This window comes from Oculina patagonica, chromosome 3 (genome assembly GCF_052425735.1).
Source record: "Oculina patagonica isolate OP01 chromosome 3, crgOcupat, whole genome shotgun sequence".
Classification (NCBI taxonomy): domain Eukaryota; kingdom Metazoa; phylum Cnidaria; class Anthozoa; order Scleractinia; family Oculinidae; genus Oculina; species Oculina patagonica.
Window position 1 is genome coordinate 3,074,221 of NC_135760.1, and position 15,495 is coordinate 3,089,715.

The 15,495-nt window shown below is 38.6% G+C and overlaps 2 protein-coding genes across 3 annotated transcripts in view; one reads left to right on the forward strand and one right to left on the reverse strand.

The window, feature by feature from the left end:
• The window catches only part of LOC144645795 (uncharacterized), a 42,795-nt gene extending 40,793 nt beyond the window's left edge, over positions 1-2,002 (forward strand). Inside the window, exons 13-16 of the mRNA XM_078505336.1 lie at positions 290-403; positions 657-773; positions 1,343-1,450; positions 1,771-2,002. Of these exons, the coding sequence (XP_078361462.1) occupies positions 290-403; positions 657-773; positions 1,343-1,450; positions 1,771-1,991 (560 nt within the window). The 3' untranslated portion in view covers positions 1,992-2,002. The remainder of the gene's footprint in view (positions 1-289; positions 404-656; positions 774-1,342; positions 1,451-1,770) is intronic.
• Positions 2,003-3,911: 1,909 nt separating this feature from the next.
• On the reverse strand, positions 3,912-14,883 carry LOC144646177 (uncharacterized). 2 transcript variants are annotated; one of them, XM_078505722.1, is made up of 16 exons: positions 14,284-14,867; positions 13,465-13,582; positions 12,785-12,936; positions 12,451-12,569; positions 12,102-12,193; positions 11,876-11,986; positions 11,679-11,771; positions 11,498-11,539; positions 10,971-11,084; positions 8,649-8,732; positions 7,882-7,932; positions 6,828-6,950; positions 6,341-6,451; positions 5,745-5,861; positions 5,176-5,283; positions 3,912-4,398 (listed from the first exon to the last, which is right to left on the reverse strand). In XM_078505722.1, the coding sequence occupies exons 1-16, from the start codon at positions 14,521-14,523 to the stop codon at positions 4,199-4,201; spliced, it is 1,875 nt and encodes a 624-aa protein (XP_078361848.1). In that variant the 5' UTR covers positions 14,524-14,867; the 3' UTR covers positions 3,912-4,198. The 2 variants fall into 2 exon arrangements, with proteins under 2 accessions (XP_078361848.1, XP_078361849.1); XM_078505723.1 differs by lacking the exon at positions 7,882-7,932 and having other exon boundaries at positions 14,284-14,883.
• Between the last annotated feature and the right edge of the window lie 612 nt (positions 14,884-15,495).

A 15,495-nucleotide genomic window follows, 5' to 3' on the forward strand; every position in this document is an offset into this window, starting at 1 on the left:
CATAACGGTCTTGCGACAGACAACCATGTTTACGGATTCCCGAAAAAAAAATAATAAAAAAAAAAATAAAAAAATAAAAATGTTTACGGATTCCCGATCGATTTGACATTTAGAAGTGTTGGTTCAGTTTGTGGAGGGAGGAAAACCAGAGAACCTAGAGAAAAGGACGAGAACCAGAACAAACTCAACCCACATATCAATGACGCAGTTATGTAATCCTCGTCTGAAAGATCAAGCTCAGTTATAGTTGTAAAAATGAAAAAGAAAAATTGTTTTTCTTTTCTGTTAGAATGTAAAGATAGCAACCCTCTCAAATGCCCATTCTGGGCTTTAGCTGGAGAGTGTACAAGGGATCGATTGTGGATGCTAGGGAACTGCAGGAAGAGCTGTAATCAGTGTGGAGGTGCGTGTTACAACCCCCCGCCGTAACATCCCCTCCCCCCCCCCCCCCTCTCCCCGGGGCCCTCCCCCCGCTTGGGGGGCTTAGTTTTGTGTTAATATTGTAAGCGCAAAGTTTATTTCTTTTTTTTTTTTTTTGTACAAGCACATGTACGTTTTGCAGTCATTCGCTATATATAGCTACAACCTTGGTCCCTAGAACGACAACAAATGGAAATATATTAACAACTGTTTAAACCAGTCTGCTTGTTCCACAGTTTGCAAGGACGTTGGTCCGAAATGCACCGATTTAGCCTTATCAAGAAAGTGCATTGAAGGCGATAAACGTCACTTGATGCTAACGAACTGTCCGCAGAGCTGTGGCTTATGTCAAGGTGGGAAACATTTTCATCCACACTCGTTTGTCGCCAGACAGTTGGAATCACCTTTATCCGATGTTTCTTTTCCGCTTCTCTTTACCTGTTATATGAAAACAGGATATTTTGAGAAGGTCGTGGGGCATCCTGAAAGAATTTTGTGGCTTCGTTTCCACGATCGTCGTTCATAATCGGTGTCAAACAGTTTTCCAATGTTCCACCTTAGTTGATACTTTTTTGACGTGGTTCTACCAAAGTTTCGCGGCTCGCTTTAAAGGAAATTTGTTCATCACAAAAAAATAACTTTGTGTATCTTTACGTAACGCCTTTAAGTCCCAACTCGAAATTTCTGCCATTATCATGACGATTTTATTAATTCTCGTCACAAAGACTTCTTGAAATTCATTTTTACTGTAAAGAGAAATTAGATTAGAACGCAGTGTACAAGAGACCTTATAAACACTGAGAAAAACGCATTTAAGGGGCAAATAATTTTGCGCTTAAGTGTGCCAGTGTTTGCTTGGTCCCTTATTATCAATGCTTACTCTGTTTTTTTTTTTTTATTTTTTTCTTACAACACGCGACAGTGTATGACAAACACGACTATTGTCCGGCTTGGGCAGCGCGGGATGAGTGCAGAAAATCTAACTGGACATGGATGAGAGACAACTGTCCACTGAGTTGCCGGATACCACGTGAGTACTTTGTACCTCGATGGTGTCCCTTATACGTTCACGTGGCATTTTCTAGTTTAGTGGTTTCACTAAGAATTTAAAAGCGAAATGAACTTTAAAAGAAATGCGTTGGGAATACAATGAAAGTGTTTCATTCAACCGTCTTTGAACGACTTCAAGTAGCTCTAAGGGGGTAAAGTTTGAGAGAGCATCTCCGTTACCTTTACACAAGAATTTCTCTGGTGATTTTACCTCCGAATCGTCTGCGAAATCCAATTTAATAACGGTTCCAGCTCTCAGAGTCGACTGTAGCACTAATACTATAAATATTCTACTTGCAGTTTTTGAAGTACAGTTTTGTGGAAGGATGAAAGATGGAAACTACCCCATCCCCCGGATATGCACAGGCTTCGTATCGTGTTCCGGGGGAGTCACTCGACACGAGATGTGCCCCAATGGAACACTTTTTAATCCAGTCAAGAGATTCTGCGACTTACCGCAAAACGTCAGTTGTTCACACGAAAAGGACTTGACGTTAAAAAAGAGTCATATTGGGCAGTGACTTAATTTGAGGTGAGCTAAGTTATTAACTTATTGATTGGTTAAATAGTCAGCTGGTTGTGTTTATATTATGCAACGAACCATGTTACATCGTCATGGATCATAACAATTATCTCTTTGCTTGCTTGTATCTTTTACTTATTTGTTGAGGTAGCTCTAGCTCTTTGCAAATTAAAGACAACCTTTATTGTAAGCATTTTCCATTCCCGCACACTATATTTAGATTTATTTTACACCTGAATTTTTTTATTAATTATGTCGATTTATATTGAAATTACACGATCGCGAGTTGAGCTCTTGATGACAAATTTTTGATGAAATACACAAGGCCATTTATATGATTTCGTACAAGAACCTGTCAGCAGCTGGTCAGCCTTTGACGGCCACAACTACTTATAAGCACAGACACACACTTACACGGAGCGTAACCTTGTGCATGGCCCTGCTTTTTCTAAAGCTGATTAACAAAAGGTTGGGATTAAAGTTAACAGCCGAGATTAACCAAATTTTAATATGAAGAGCATCAATACATTTCATTAATTTAAATTTATCTTTCTACTAACTATTATAACTTATTTAAATTAAGATCATAGTTTTTAGCAAGATAAATTTAAATTAAATGAAATGGATTGAAATAAAATGAAGGCGATTATCCCTTCTAGGTTTAATTGCTTCAAGTTGCATTTGGTTTTATCTTTTCCTCGCCACTTTTCTACTTTTTGATTTTAAGTGCGGCTGTTTCTGTTCCACTTGTAGGGCGTTAAAATGCCGGAAAAAAAGTCAATGCCGGAGCTGCGTTTATTGGAAAATGTTGCCTTGCGCAAGGAGTTTGTATTGTTGCGGCAAGCAAGGAATACAACTTAAGGGATAACGCTAATGGAAATAACCGTGACTGGCGTTCTGTAATGCAGCGTTTGTGTGACAGGGAGGGATAATTGTTCAGTGATAAAAATCCTTTAAGGTTTTACTTAAGGTTAATAAGTTTTCATATGGTTGTGAAGTGAACGACATGTTACTTCTGAAATTTAGGGCTAACTAATACTAAAAATTGGAAACTTACATTTTAAACTGGGTCAATTAAATAAACCTTAGCGCAAAGCAACTTTGATGAACTAAAGAGCCACAAAACAATAATGAAAACTAAAGATCTGTATGAATAGGCCAAGGGTATAAACTTATGAACAGTACTTAAACTAAATGAATAGCTATCGTTCGATAAAAGATAAAAACGCGCTAAAAAAGCGCTACCCAGAGACAAAAAGGCCTCACTTGGCAATAACTAACGAACGAGACATTATATTTAAATGGTGGTAATTTCACAAGTTCGTACAGTCATTCGATTAAACTTTGATACATTGAGTTTATAGCAAAGCTTAAATTTCTCACTGAGCAAATACATGAATTTACCAGAAGTTAAAGTTTCAAAGTACAACACTAAAATGTGAATTGGTGTGGGAGCTAACCCTTTTTAAGCTTGGTTCAACGGCATAAGCCTAACCATAAGCAGCCGAGCATAACGAACAGTGAGTACATCCGCGACACAGCATAGCCAAAAGCACAAGGATAAAAAGAACAAGAACATTTGTTCCTCACTTGGAATCACTGCGAAATCGGTATAAGCATTAGTATAAAACAAGAATAATGACTGAACAGTTACTTGTATTGTGCTAAATATCGTTCGCGATGATTCCCGTTGAGGGCAGCACAAAAAGAGTTTGAGTTTGCTCGTTTCTTTAATATCATTATACTTGTGCTTATATATGCTTATTCAAGCTTCTCGGTGCTTATGATAAACAAGCTTTGTAGTGCGCCTGCGTGTTGACGAAACAAATTCAATTAGATGATGTAAAAGATAGCACTTAATCATATCAGTTTTTAGACATGTAGGGAAAAGAAAAATGGATTTCCCGCTATAGCTGATAACCCTAATAGAGCAATAGAGAGAAGATCGAGTTAACGTTCCCTTAACTGTAATAAAATAAAACAAACACAGTTTTGAAATAAAAATCCTAAGGCAACGTTTTGTTTGCCTCTGGTTTAATGGTTTACTACAGTCTAAAAAACAAAACTACTATTATTATATATCTAATAATGTTACTGGCCGGATCACGAATACGCGCATGTATTAGTCTTGTTCTTGCATAACATGCTTCTTTTTCACTTGTCTTTGCACCTATTTACAGATCAGACTAACTACCACAAATTTGACTACTTGTCCGGCGGACAAACCACTGAACAGGTTGCTCGATCCGCTGGCTCACAAATTCTCTTAACCGTGTCGAACTTCTTTCCCGCGGGACAGGCCACGTGACTTGTGACGCCATTTGAACACGCTATGTATGCTTGGCACGTGGTGGGGGCCTGGTAATTACCGTTTGATTTTTCACCACAAAACGAGGCTTCTGAAACTAAAAGAAAGGCCATGACTCGCATATGGAGCGATAAAAAATGTAAATATACTTTGTTGCCTACTATTTTGCCGCCTATACTTCTACCAGAACACGAAGTGAGTTCGTTGAATACTACAATGTACATACACAACTTGGCTGCACAATGCACTTGAATCACATCAGATCAGAGTTTCTGAATTGGCGAAGGTGGGAAGGAGAGTTATTCCTTCTGGAATTCCGTTTCATTTCTAAACCCAAAATACGGGGCTTAGCCCGATATACACTCTTTGAAATCTTCGGCCCTTACCTCGTATATCCTTTCCCTTTGCTGATTGCACGACCATATATTTCCTTCCAGTACTGTTAAATTAGTTGTAAGCCCCCTTGTTGTAATGGTGTGTAATGCAATTTATTGTAATGTAATGTAATTTATCTACCAACTTAACACGGAAGAACTCTCAGGAGCTTGTTAGAAATTGTACGTACATCGAAGATCGAATTAGAATTTGGAGTTTTGGTTTTTGTGGAAGGTGAAAACTGGAGAACCCGGAGAAAACCCTCGAAGCAAGAACGAGAACCAACAACAAACTCGACCCACATATGACGCCAGGTCCAGGATTCGAACCCGGGCCATATTGGAGGGAAGGGAGTGCTCTCATCACTACGCCACCCCTGCTCCCCCTGCTTGATTTCTTTAACCATGCCACAGTATATCTATTTGATTGTGTACTGATGATGTTGATCTCTCTTGTAACTGAAAGGGTTAAGTCGTTAAAATTTATAAAATTAACTTACAAGGCATGTCACAGCTCCGAGGACAATGATCCACCATCCATGTCCAGTTGGATTTTTTACATTCGCCCAGCGCAGACCAGGCTGGACAATCTTCGTGTTTGTCATAGACTGTAAAAATATGGAAAGTGGCTTGAATCTACAGTTTCAAAACTTTATATTACCCAACTTAAAAAGATTCATTTGAATTTGTTTGATACTAGTTTTAGACACCATAAAGGCTCGGCCAATTTCAAAATTTCTTTGGAGTGATGCTTTTGATCATGATTCACTTGTCAAATCAAATCAATCAAATCATGATTCACTTCACAAATCCCGCACCGAAAACAGTATTTTACGAATCACGTACGGCAGTAGATCAATACAAGCAGTTTACCAAAAATTACAGCAAATTTACATGATCTTCACACTGCAGGGGTGGATCTAAAATGTTACTTAAGGAAGGGGGGAGAGGACTGCTAGCATATATTTTGTTTACTGTTTTATTTTAGCCGCACGAATTTTTTAAGGGGCAATCTACCCCATTGCACCGCTGGATCCCCCCCTTACTGCTATAATATAGACCTTCTTACCTTTGCACAAGCCACAGCTTTTTCTACAATTTGTGTTCATCCAAGCCATCCTGTCCCCTGACTTGCACTGTTTTAGTAACGCCCACGAAGGACACTTGGCATCTGTGTCTTTACAATCTTTGAAAATTAAAAATAAGACCTGACAGTTTGATCTTTATAACTGTAGCCTGATTTTGTCGCCAAAATCAAAAGCTCCTTACCACTTATATTATTATTATATGGCTATAACATGTTAAGACTACAACACGCGCTATTTTGGCTTTTGGTTGGGGCCTGAGTTTCTCGTAATGCCCACGGGCATTTTTACTTAATAAGAAGTAAGAAGAAACAAACAATCAAACAAACTCCTCTCCCTCCAGTTTAGATCTTACTTCCAGTACTCGTGGAGGAAAACTGCACGCCAAAAATTAAGAAGACGAATTGCAATTGTGTCAACCCTTCATGGAGCTGCTCCAACAGCACTATCTGTGGTAGAGCTCAATCGAGAGGACCGCAAAAGACTGGTTGAAATGAAAAAGGCTTGCTGCCGCCTGGAATGAGCAACCTTTTCGATGCTGAAATAGTCATGCCTTTAGTCTTGCTTGTAATGATCTCACCTCCACATTGATTACAACTTTTCCTGCAGTTTTGAAACATCCACACCAGGTTTTTCTCGCACTCTCCATTGTGGGCCCACAGAGGGCAACTTGGAGATTCATCCTTGCATTCTGAAAGTACAGATAACAGTTTAAAACAATTTAGTCCGATCGAATGGTTACTAATTCGCAATCCTTTCTTCTCGTTTCTGCCTGCTTTCTTTTATGAATTCGGAAATTATGAACCCGGAATATATTTTACAATATTTTCAATGGGAGTCGCACTGGTCTTTTGTTCAGTGTGGTATTGCAGATCGAAGTTGAGCCCTTGCCAGTATTTTAGGCAATGTTCACACTTGTTACCTAAGCACTGGTACCGGGAAAGATGCTGTGTCCAGAGACTGGGAATTTCGAGACCTGACTAAGAATCCGAAGTTAAGCTTTGGTCTTTACCGTGAGTGGTAACAGGGCAGTTCTAGCCGAGTTTAGTTAGATAAAGAAAAAATACCTTTTGGCGCCTGGTGATATTTACAGCTGGCACAACAGTTCGGTATCATCCATAACGCGTTCTTTTCACACTCGCCCACTGCTGCCCATCCTTCACAATGAGAATGAAGGTCTGCTTTACACTCTAGATTAAGACATAACGTGACAGTTGGTTGGTTATTATCATCAAATGCACACAGCTATGATATTTTTAGTCAGTAACAATCAAACACTGACGATAACACAGCCTCCGTCGCGTAACTATAACCTTGAAATAAGTATGAAATGTACATGGGTATATGCGGAGATCATCTTTCCTGGTTATCATCTCTTGTCAGAGTTTGAATCTAGTATGTTTTCTACGGCTTTGTTACTAAAAAATACCAATTAATTTTTACGTAACCGTGTTGCCGGGAATGCCGAAACCGAGCACAATAAACGGGTGATTAGCGAGAAACGAACTTATAATGAACAATACTTCACCTACGCCATTATTCTCAAAAGTGATTTTAATGCGCTGTTCGATGAGAAACCATCATGTTTCTTCGATCTAAAGACGTCTAGGATTCGTGCGTATGTTTTCAAGCTTCTGACGTGCCGTGCGGTTATAAATTGCGCGCGCCCGGGAGGTCATTACTAAGTAACAACCAATCATAGACACTGTACAGATCTCTGTTGTGCTACGTCATCAAAATGAAATTTCTTGCCTCGAATCTTAGGGCGTTTTCCATTTTTCAGAACTGGCAGGCCAGACCGACCCATATTCGAGAACAGAATTCCGTTGTTAGTCAGATTTGTCCTGTCATATCAGTCAATGCATAAAAAATTTACATTGTTATGGTAGACTTGTGGGAAAATCTCGTGGAAAAAGCCCATTTCACATTCAAAACTACCGGACTCGCGAGAAATATAATCGACACGCCACCAGAGTCGTCAAAGAAGACCTTAGGATAGCTTTTTTCCCTTCTTTTCACACAAGTAGTTGCAAAAAAGATATGGTCGTTCAAACTACCTTTTTTGGAAACCTTGCATTGCATTTATTACTAGAGATGTAAGTCGGTCATTTTTTTACAAACCTTGCGGCGCAGGCAAAGGGAAATTTGGAATTCCAGTTGTTGGAGCAGCAGCTGTTAATTAACAAACAAATGATAGCGTTTACGAATGAAGCGTGATTGGGAAGCACGGTGGCAAATAAATATTAAAAGTTTTATATCAAAGCATTGATCACTTTAAACTAAAGCCACTTACTGGCAAATATCAAACATTGAAACGGACTAATTGAACTAAGTTAGCACTACAAATTAAATTTACAAACATTTAAACAGGTAAAACTAAGTTGAGCTACGCTTTTACAAGTTTTAAAACTGGCTTACAGGTAGAACTAAGTTGAGCTACATGTACGCTTTTAAAAGTTTCAAAACTGGCTTACAGGTAGGACTAAGTTGAGCTACGCTTTTACAAGTTTTAAAACTGGTTGTGCCCCAACCGGCTTTGAACTGACCGTTGATCTTGCGGTGTGTTAGAGGACAGCTGAAGGATAGATATTGGTTTAATTTCGTCAGTTCTTTTTACTCCCGCCTGGATGTCCTTCGTATGTTGCGTCATTACGAATGCCCAGAACCAGGGGGGCGATTTCAAAACAAGGTTAAGTACTTTCAAGTTATTTCTTTCCGTCGTGGGGTTTTAAACACAAATTGGGAGGGATGGTGCAATGTCAGTTCAATGTTGTCGTTGGGATAAGATTATCTCTAGTCATAAAATTTGACAAAGAAAAACTCATTGCCATTAAATCACTTTTACTGTCATTCTAATCTGAGTCGATGAGTATGCAAAACAAACTTACTTGTTGTCGCTTTTGTTGTGGGGGCTGGTTTTGGGGCAGTTGTCACAGGGGCTGGTGTAGTGGTGGTAATTTTACTTCCGTCATCTAAAGGTATTCAGAACGGCATTTGTAAGACACATAGGTTTAGGAACACTTTTATTATGAACCATAGTTTTAATTATAAATAGTTTGTAATAGTTTATCTTGTATAATATAATTTTTATTGTAAAGTAATTCGTAATTCCGCCGCTCCAGTAGCTACAATGAGTTTGCTAATAAAATCTATCTACCTATCTATAACATCCAATGGAAAGGGATAAGAGTATTCTACGCAGCAGTATTTGCTCTTGTTAAAGGATTGACTGTTCTTCGAAAAAATAAAATCTCCATGTTTCGTCACAAGAAGATAAAGTTTCTAATTCCCTCTGACACTTCGGCAAATAACGGAGATAGTAAGTAAATCTGAAGTAACAAAATAACGTAAATTAAAAAGCCTCTATTCCCATGGAAAACCTGTAAACCTGTAATGTAAAGGGAAACCTGGAAAAGAGTTTCCTGGCTACTCCTCCACCACCAATAAAATGACTTGGGTGCTATACAACACAATCTCGGTGAAGACATCAAATGTCTCACTGACTGGTTTAGAGACAATGAACTTATCATCAATCTTAAAAAAGGAAAAACTGAAGTTATGTTGTTTGGAACAGCGAAAGATTAAATTGTTTCGATGGCAAAGAATTAAACTTGACGGTAAACGGATGCCGCATAAACACGACAACAACCTACAAATACCTCGGCGTTCATCTAGATCCCACACTAAATCTTGACACGCACTTTTTCAAAACGTACAAAAAAGCATCTGGGAGAGTAAACTTATTACGACGAATCCGTTCTAACATTGATGTCTTTAGCGCTGAACGCATTTACAGGACAATGATCATGCCCATTTTCACTTACTGTGGTCAAAGTACGCTTGGTTGGTCAGAAACACGCAAGCGCAAAATCAGAGACCTGGAACAACGAAGTCACAGGACCATTTTGCCAAATACTACATGTCTCACTTGTGAACTCCGCCTACCCACAGTCGAGAACACTCTAATGAGAAAAGCGTGTAACTTTGTTTTTGACTGCCTACAAGGCAACGTTTGCACCCCTTTTAAAAACTATTTTAATTTTTTAACTCATAATCGTGATACGAGGAACTGTAGAGCCACTGTTGTTCTACCTAAAGTGAAACTTGAATTTGCACGAAAAAGTTTTTATTTCTCTGGTGCAAATATTTTTAATTCTTTACCTTTAAAAACTAGGCAAACTAGCAGTAGGGTTTTATTTAGGCAGTCTTTAAACGAATTACTTTTATAGGTTAGGTAAGCATAATTTTATAGATTTTTAACTTTTTATTCTTTTATATGATGTATTTATTTTTATATTGTTATATATTTTTCTTTTTACAGGACCCCTTTGATAACAGTACTCATGTACTGAAGGGTCATCCTGTTTAAAAATTCGTTATTATTATTATTATTATTATGTTGAGTTTTGTCCAGCCAACCTTGCTACAAATCTTTCAACACTGTTTTGGGGAGGATGATTTAGGAAAATCGAATACTGACTTCTCACTTCAAAAGAATATGTCAATTGGTGGTTTTTCTGTTGTAACCCAGTACCTGCTGATAGTTTCAGTACACGGAGAATGAAAGATACTCTGAGTATGTTCATTGCCGAGTGTCGGAATATTTAGACAACAAATGACAAAACAAAGTTGGAAAGTATTTATATTTCGGTACGAACTATACCATCATCAGATGATGGTGATGATGGTATTTTCCAACTTAGTTTTGTCATTTGTTGTCTGAACATTCTGACATAATGAACATACTCAGAGTATCTTGAATTCCTTGTGGTTTTTCTGTACCAGTTTACTTTTGACGAGCATTGTAGCTTAGTATCGTTTTAAAAAGATAGCGATGCTACAGCTACTCTATGTTTTAGAGCGGTTTTCACTTAAGTGTCGAAAGGACTTTGCGTCTGCTTTGGTTTTGCGTTCACTACGCTTAGTGATTGGTTTAAAAATTTCGCGCCACTTTCTTGGCCAATCAGGAGTAAAACCAAAACCAATCGCGACTCGCTCGCGCACGTTTTCCCGCGCTTCGTGCCAACTACATGTATTTGCTTCGAGTTTTGATTGGTTCCCTGGATTGTCTGTGTCGTTTGTGATTGGTCAGAGTAATTACTTTGGTTTTGGTTTTGGTTTTGATTTTACGACACTCAAGTGAAAACTGCTCTATTTGATGTGCCTTATAACAATGAACTTAATTAGTGATTTCTCAAGTTTATCAGTACCGCAGTATCCACATGTCGCAGCACAGTCTATCTTCATGTAATACGCCTGACAGTCGTGCCCATTCCTCACTCGCCACTCACACGTGACTTTCCCGGCGGCGTCATAACAACCTGCTAAAATAATAATAATAAAGGAGTATTATATAAAGTATAAAATAATTGATAAGTAGTTACGCGCAACGGTGACTATTTCCATATTGTTTTAAACTTTAATTTAAGGCAGGTTTCAATCCTTTAGGACCGATACATATTCTCGAAGATTTGTAAGTGTAACTTTTTTGAGTATCAGCTAAATTCAACTTTCTAGTACAGTTGTTCAAAAGATGCGTTGAGAATTGATTGTTTCGTGATAGTTCTTCCATAACCCGTTTATTTTGAGAGTGACCAAGTCATTCTTGAAAATTTGAATACAAAACCATGCATAACTTTCAATCATTTTTCCAATACTGCAAAACCTAATGATGTCTGCACGGAAGTAATTAAACTACTTTGTCACAGACTAACTCCGATCTTTTGAATAAACTTACTTTTACAGTTTTCTCCGTAGTATCCAGGAGGACATACTTTCTCTAAAAGATAATTAAATATATTAGTAAACTTAATTTAACTTTCAAATGATAAAACTGTAATTGTTTAATTAACAATGAATTCATGTAGTTTCCCTGAGAAATCCATACTCTTGCATTACTTGATAACCATATTATTTACCTGAACAGTCCATACCCTTCCAACCAGAAGAACATGAGCAAACGCAATTCTGCATGTTCAGTGTTCCGCCATTTTGACATTTTAAAGGACACTCTAAAAGAATGAGAAGAAAGGCGTGATACTCTTTCATTGCAACTTTCTGCTATATTCTAAATCTTCCAATAAAACTTCCATTCTATCAGCGAAGGTAAACTAACCGCATAAGTTGCACATCTTTGGACATTTCTTTGCCATTAAATCACGGTTTGCAGAGCACATTGCCTGTGCGAGACTTTTACCACATTCGCTGTCAAAGTTATCACAGTCCCCTTAAAAAACAAAATAAAATACTATCAAAATTACAGAGTAATTTTATATCGTCAAACTTTGTTTGGAGCACATCGGTCAAACTGGTTTCTTCTTATTTGCAAAATTCATACTTACTGCATAGATTCTTGTAGCAGAATCCCTTGCCTGAGGCGCATTTAGTGCATGGAGTTCCTTTCTTGTACGGATATTCACCGATCATGTTACCTCTTAAAGTAAAAAAAGTTCAGTTAAAAACATTGTATCTTACCGTCTGTTATGGCATGACCCCTAAATTGCATACTTTTGCTCTGCATTGTAGGCCAGGCTAAGACGTTTGACGGACTAAGAAATACCAGTAAACACTGAACGCTATAGCTTTGAAGGGTTGGTCATAAGACCAGTATTAAATTAAATTCTCTCTACCTGGGTCAAATCTTTCCAAAGTCATTCGTACTACATAAAAAGGAATGTACGCTTAACTTACGTTGGGCCATAGTCGCAAGTGACAACAGTTTCCCCAGGGATCCAGGGGTGGGGTATGCCAAAGTCCTTGTCGCACCACTTCACTCCACATCCTACATGTTTTGTCTTTGCCCACACAAGCTTTGCAAAAAGAACATAACAAAATTAATATTTTTAACGCTTTTTAACCGTAAAGCTGTATATAGTTAAGAACGTTTGTTAGTTGTTTTTTTTGTTCATGAAGGAGGGGTTAGTCGTTATGATCCTGAATTTGAAATGCATTTCTACTATTATTAAAATAATATAATTATGCAATGGCGAGTCATAACACTAATTTATAACTCTTTACTTAATACCTGTGTGTAATGTCCACACGGCTCTTTGGAACAAGCAGCTCCCATTGGGCTCGCAAACTTACTGTACGAGTAGTACTGGTGCTCAGCGTACCAAGGCTTTACGCGATCCTCTGGGGTCTCAAGCACGCCCCACTCTCGGGCTAGATTTTGACCTGTATTGAAAAAAGTCTGATAAATGAAAACCGTATCAAAAGTTTCTAGCCTGATCCAGGCCCTATTTGACCTCTGGGAAGTTTGCCTGGGTATAATTGGACAGTAAGCGTCGTTTGCGCTTGACATGACATGACATGACATGACAGTTGCATTTGTATGGGTTTCTTATGTCGATGATCTCTAAAACAAACTCATCATTTATGCCTTTATTTACCACAAGATCGTGATTTTCCGTATAACAGGTAAGAATTGGTTCATACTTAGCTTGCACCTATCAAGATATGGATACACATGGGGCGTTGGAGAATACGAGAGAAGCGTAATGGCTAGCCGAGAACAACTCAAGCTTCTTGAATTGGACTCCCCTCGTACCTATTACAATTATTAATATGCGATGCGTCATTAAGTCAGACGATCTTTTTAAAGAACTTTTCTTTTCGGTGCGCAAAATATTGTTGGATGATTATTTAGTACACGCTTATTATGTTAACAAACTACATGCCTGGATAGCAAGTGAATTAATTTACCTACTCTCTTGAAGGGAACAGAGTTAGGATATTCGTCACCGAATTCAACAAACCCGTGTTCCCATATGCACTGGTTTGACCACATCTGGGCTAAGTTGGCGAGATCCTCATCCCAAAACTACAAACATAATAGATGACATCCTATGTTCGTAAATTTGATTTCGGTTTGAGATAGCTTACAGATAGTTACCTGAATTTGAAGCCGTCTGAAAACATAGCAGAACCGTGGCTGTAACAAGCATAGACAAGGACAAGGACATTCATTAATTTTATGCCACTTCAATTTAGTTATCAAAAAAGCATTTTGTATAACTTTGGAGCTATTCTTCCGTCATTTCATAGATTTACGTTTGCTCCGTTCTTATTGGTGGAGATTTGGAGTCATTTCTCCATCAACCAATCACGTACAACATTGATTCTAAGTCTTCACGTGATTAGTGTTGCATGAGCACGCATGATTACGTATATTTTTATTTGCTTCCCGATGACTTGTACCTCTACTCATATACTAAACTTTGCGATTGGCGCAAAGAATGCCTGCGGCGTGCAGCTCTAAATACAGCTAGTTCTTGTACTAATAAAGGGACCATTCTTTGCTTCCAACTACAACGTTAGTCGTATCCTGTCGTATGAGATGAAAGACAAGAAGACGTTGCTGACATATCAGACTGTCTTTGATTGGATCATGACAATTTTAAACCTGGCCTAGCTAAAACAATTCATGTGCGATAAAGGCCCTACATCATCTTCGAGATTCTACACCTGTCACAAGCTGCCACTCACCACCGTACACAATAAAACATGAAATGCTATCCTTACCAGATACTCCATATCGGCGGCAGGTGGATCTACCATCCCACGAAACTTGTTGTGTTCGTCCAAGAATTTTTCCTTCTGTTCCGCAGGAAGTTCACAAATGGCAAAGTCCCCGCGCGATGGCTTTATCCGGTCCATTGCTGATACCGTGTCCTTTTCGCCAAGCAGTAGCGCGAAAATCACGGCTAATATTTCATAACACACCAATGGAGCCTGCCCATTGTTCTTGCTCAGGCGGAACATTGATTGCTGTTTCTTGTTTGTTGTTTATATTTTAAAAAATGTGCTGCCTTGTTAGTTCTCACACGATCACTTCAAAGCGCGTCATTTAAAATCGTGTTTTGGCTTGTTCTGTCGCTTCAACGCGTCGAAAAGTGCACGTTTTAAAATTGAAACAGACTCAGGCTTCCGTCCGAGCTCGACGTCTTTCTACAAAGTATTCAAAATCGATAGCTTATTGACTGAGTTATTTCAATCAAAAGTACAATAACCCAGTGATTTCTGCCTTATCTTGTGACTACTGAAATAAACACTTTGTAATTCATCTTTTGGTGCTCTCGATATTTTTCCTGTGATTCGTTACTTGTGTGCGATTTTACGGGTGCATGAAATGTTCTTTGGTTTGGTACCTGTTCAAATATCCATTGTTCAATAAAATTACTCTTTTATTGCTTCGAGTCATGTTAAGAAACTCAATACCTTGTTATTTGAAGAAATAAGTTTCAAGTCGTACTGTTTTTTCAGAATTAAATCTTAGAATCAACTAACGATGTTATTACAGTACCAGCAGACACTAGTTATGGGTTGGTCTGTTTTGTGTTGCATTCATGAAATTCATTATGCAAATTAGCCATGATGTCCCGCCAAGGGCAATTTTTTTTGACAAAATCGGGCCCTCGTTTCACTTAATGCAGATAACCTGTGCAAAATCGCATACAAGGATTTCAGTTTCCAGCCAAATAAAACACAATTTTCACTGAAAGACGGATTCGACTAACAGCTAACAGAACAGTTGTCGGACTCGTGAGCGTATAGGAGGTTCCGGTATTCTCCCCCGAGATATTTTGGACACTCAAGTTGTTGAAGTCCACATTTTCTGCATTCTGAGAGTCTGGGGGGAAATGGTGCGGACGCACCCATCGCTCTTCACCCCCACTCCTACCCCCCGCCCCCTCCGCCTACGGCCGTGGGCCTGGCTTCAGCGGGATACGAACC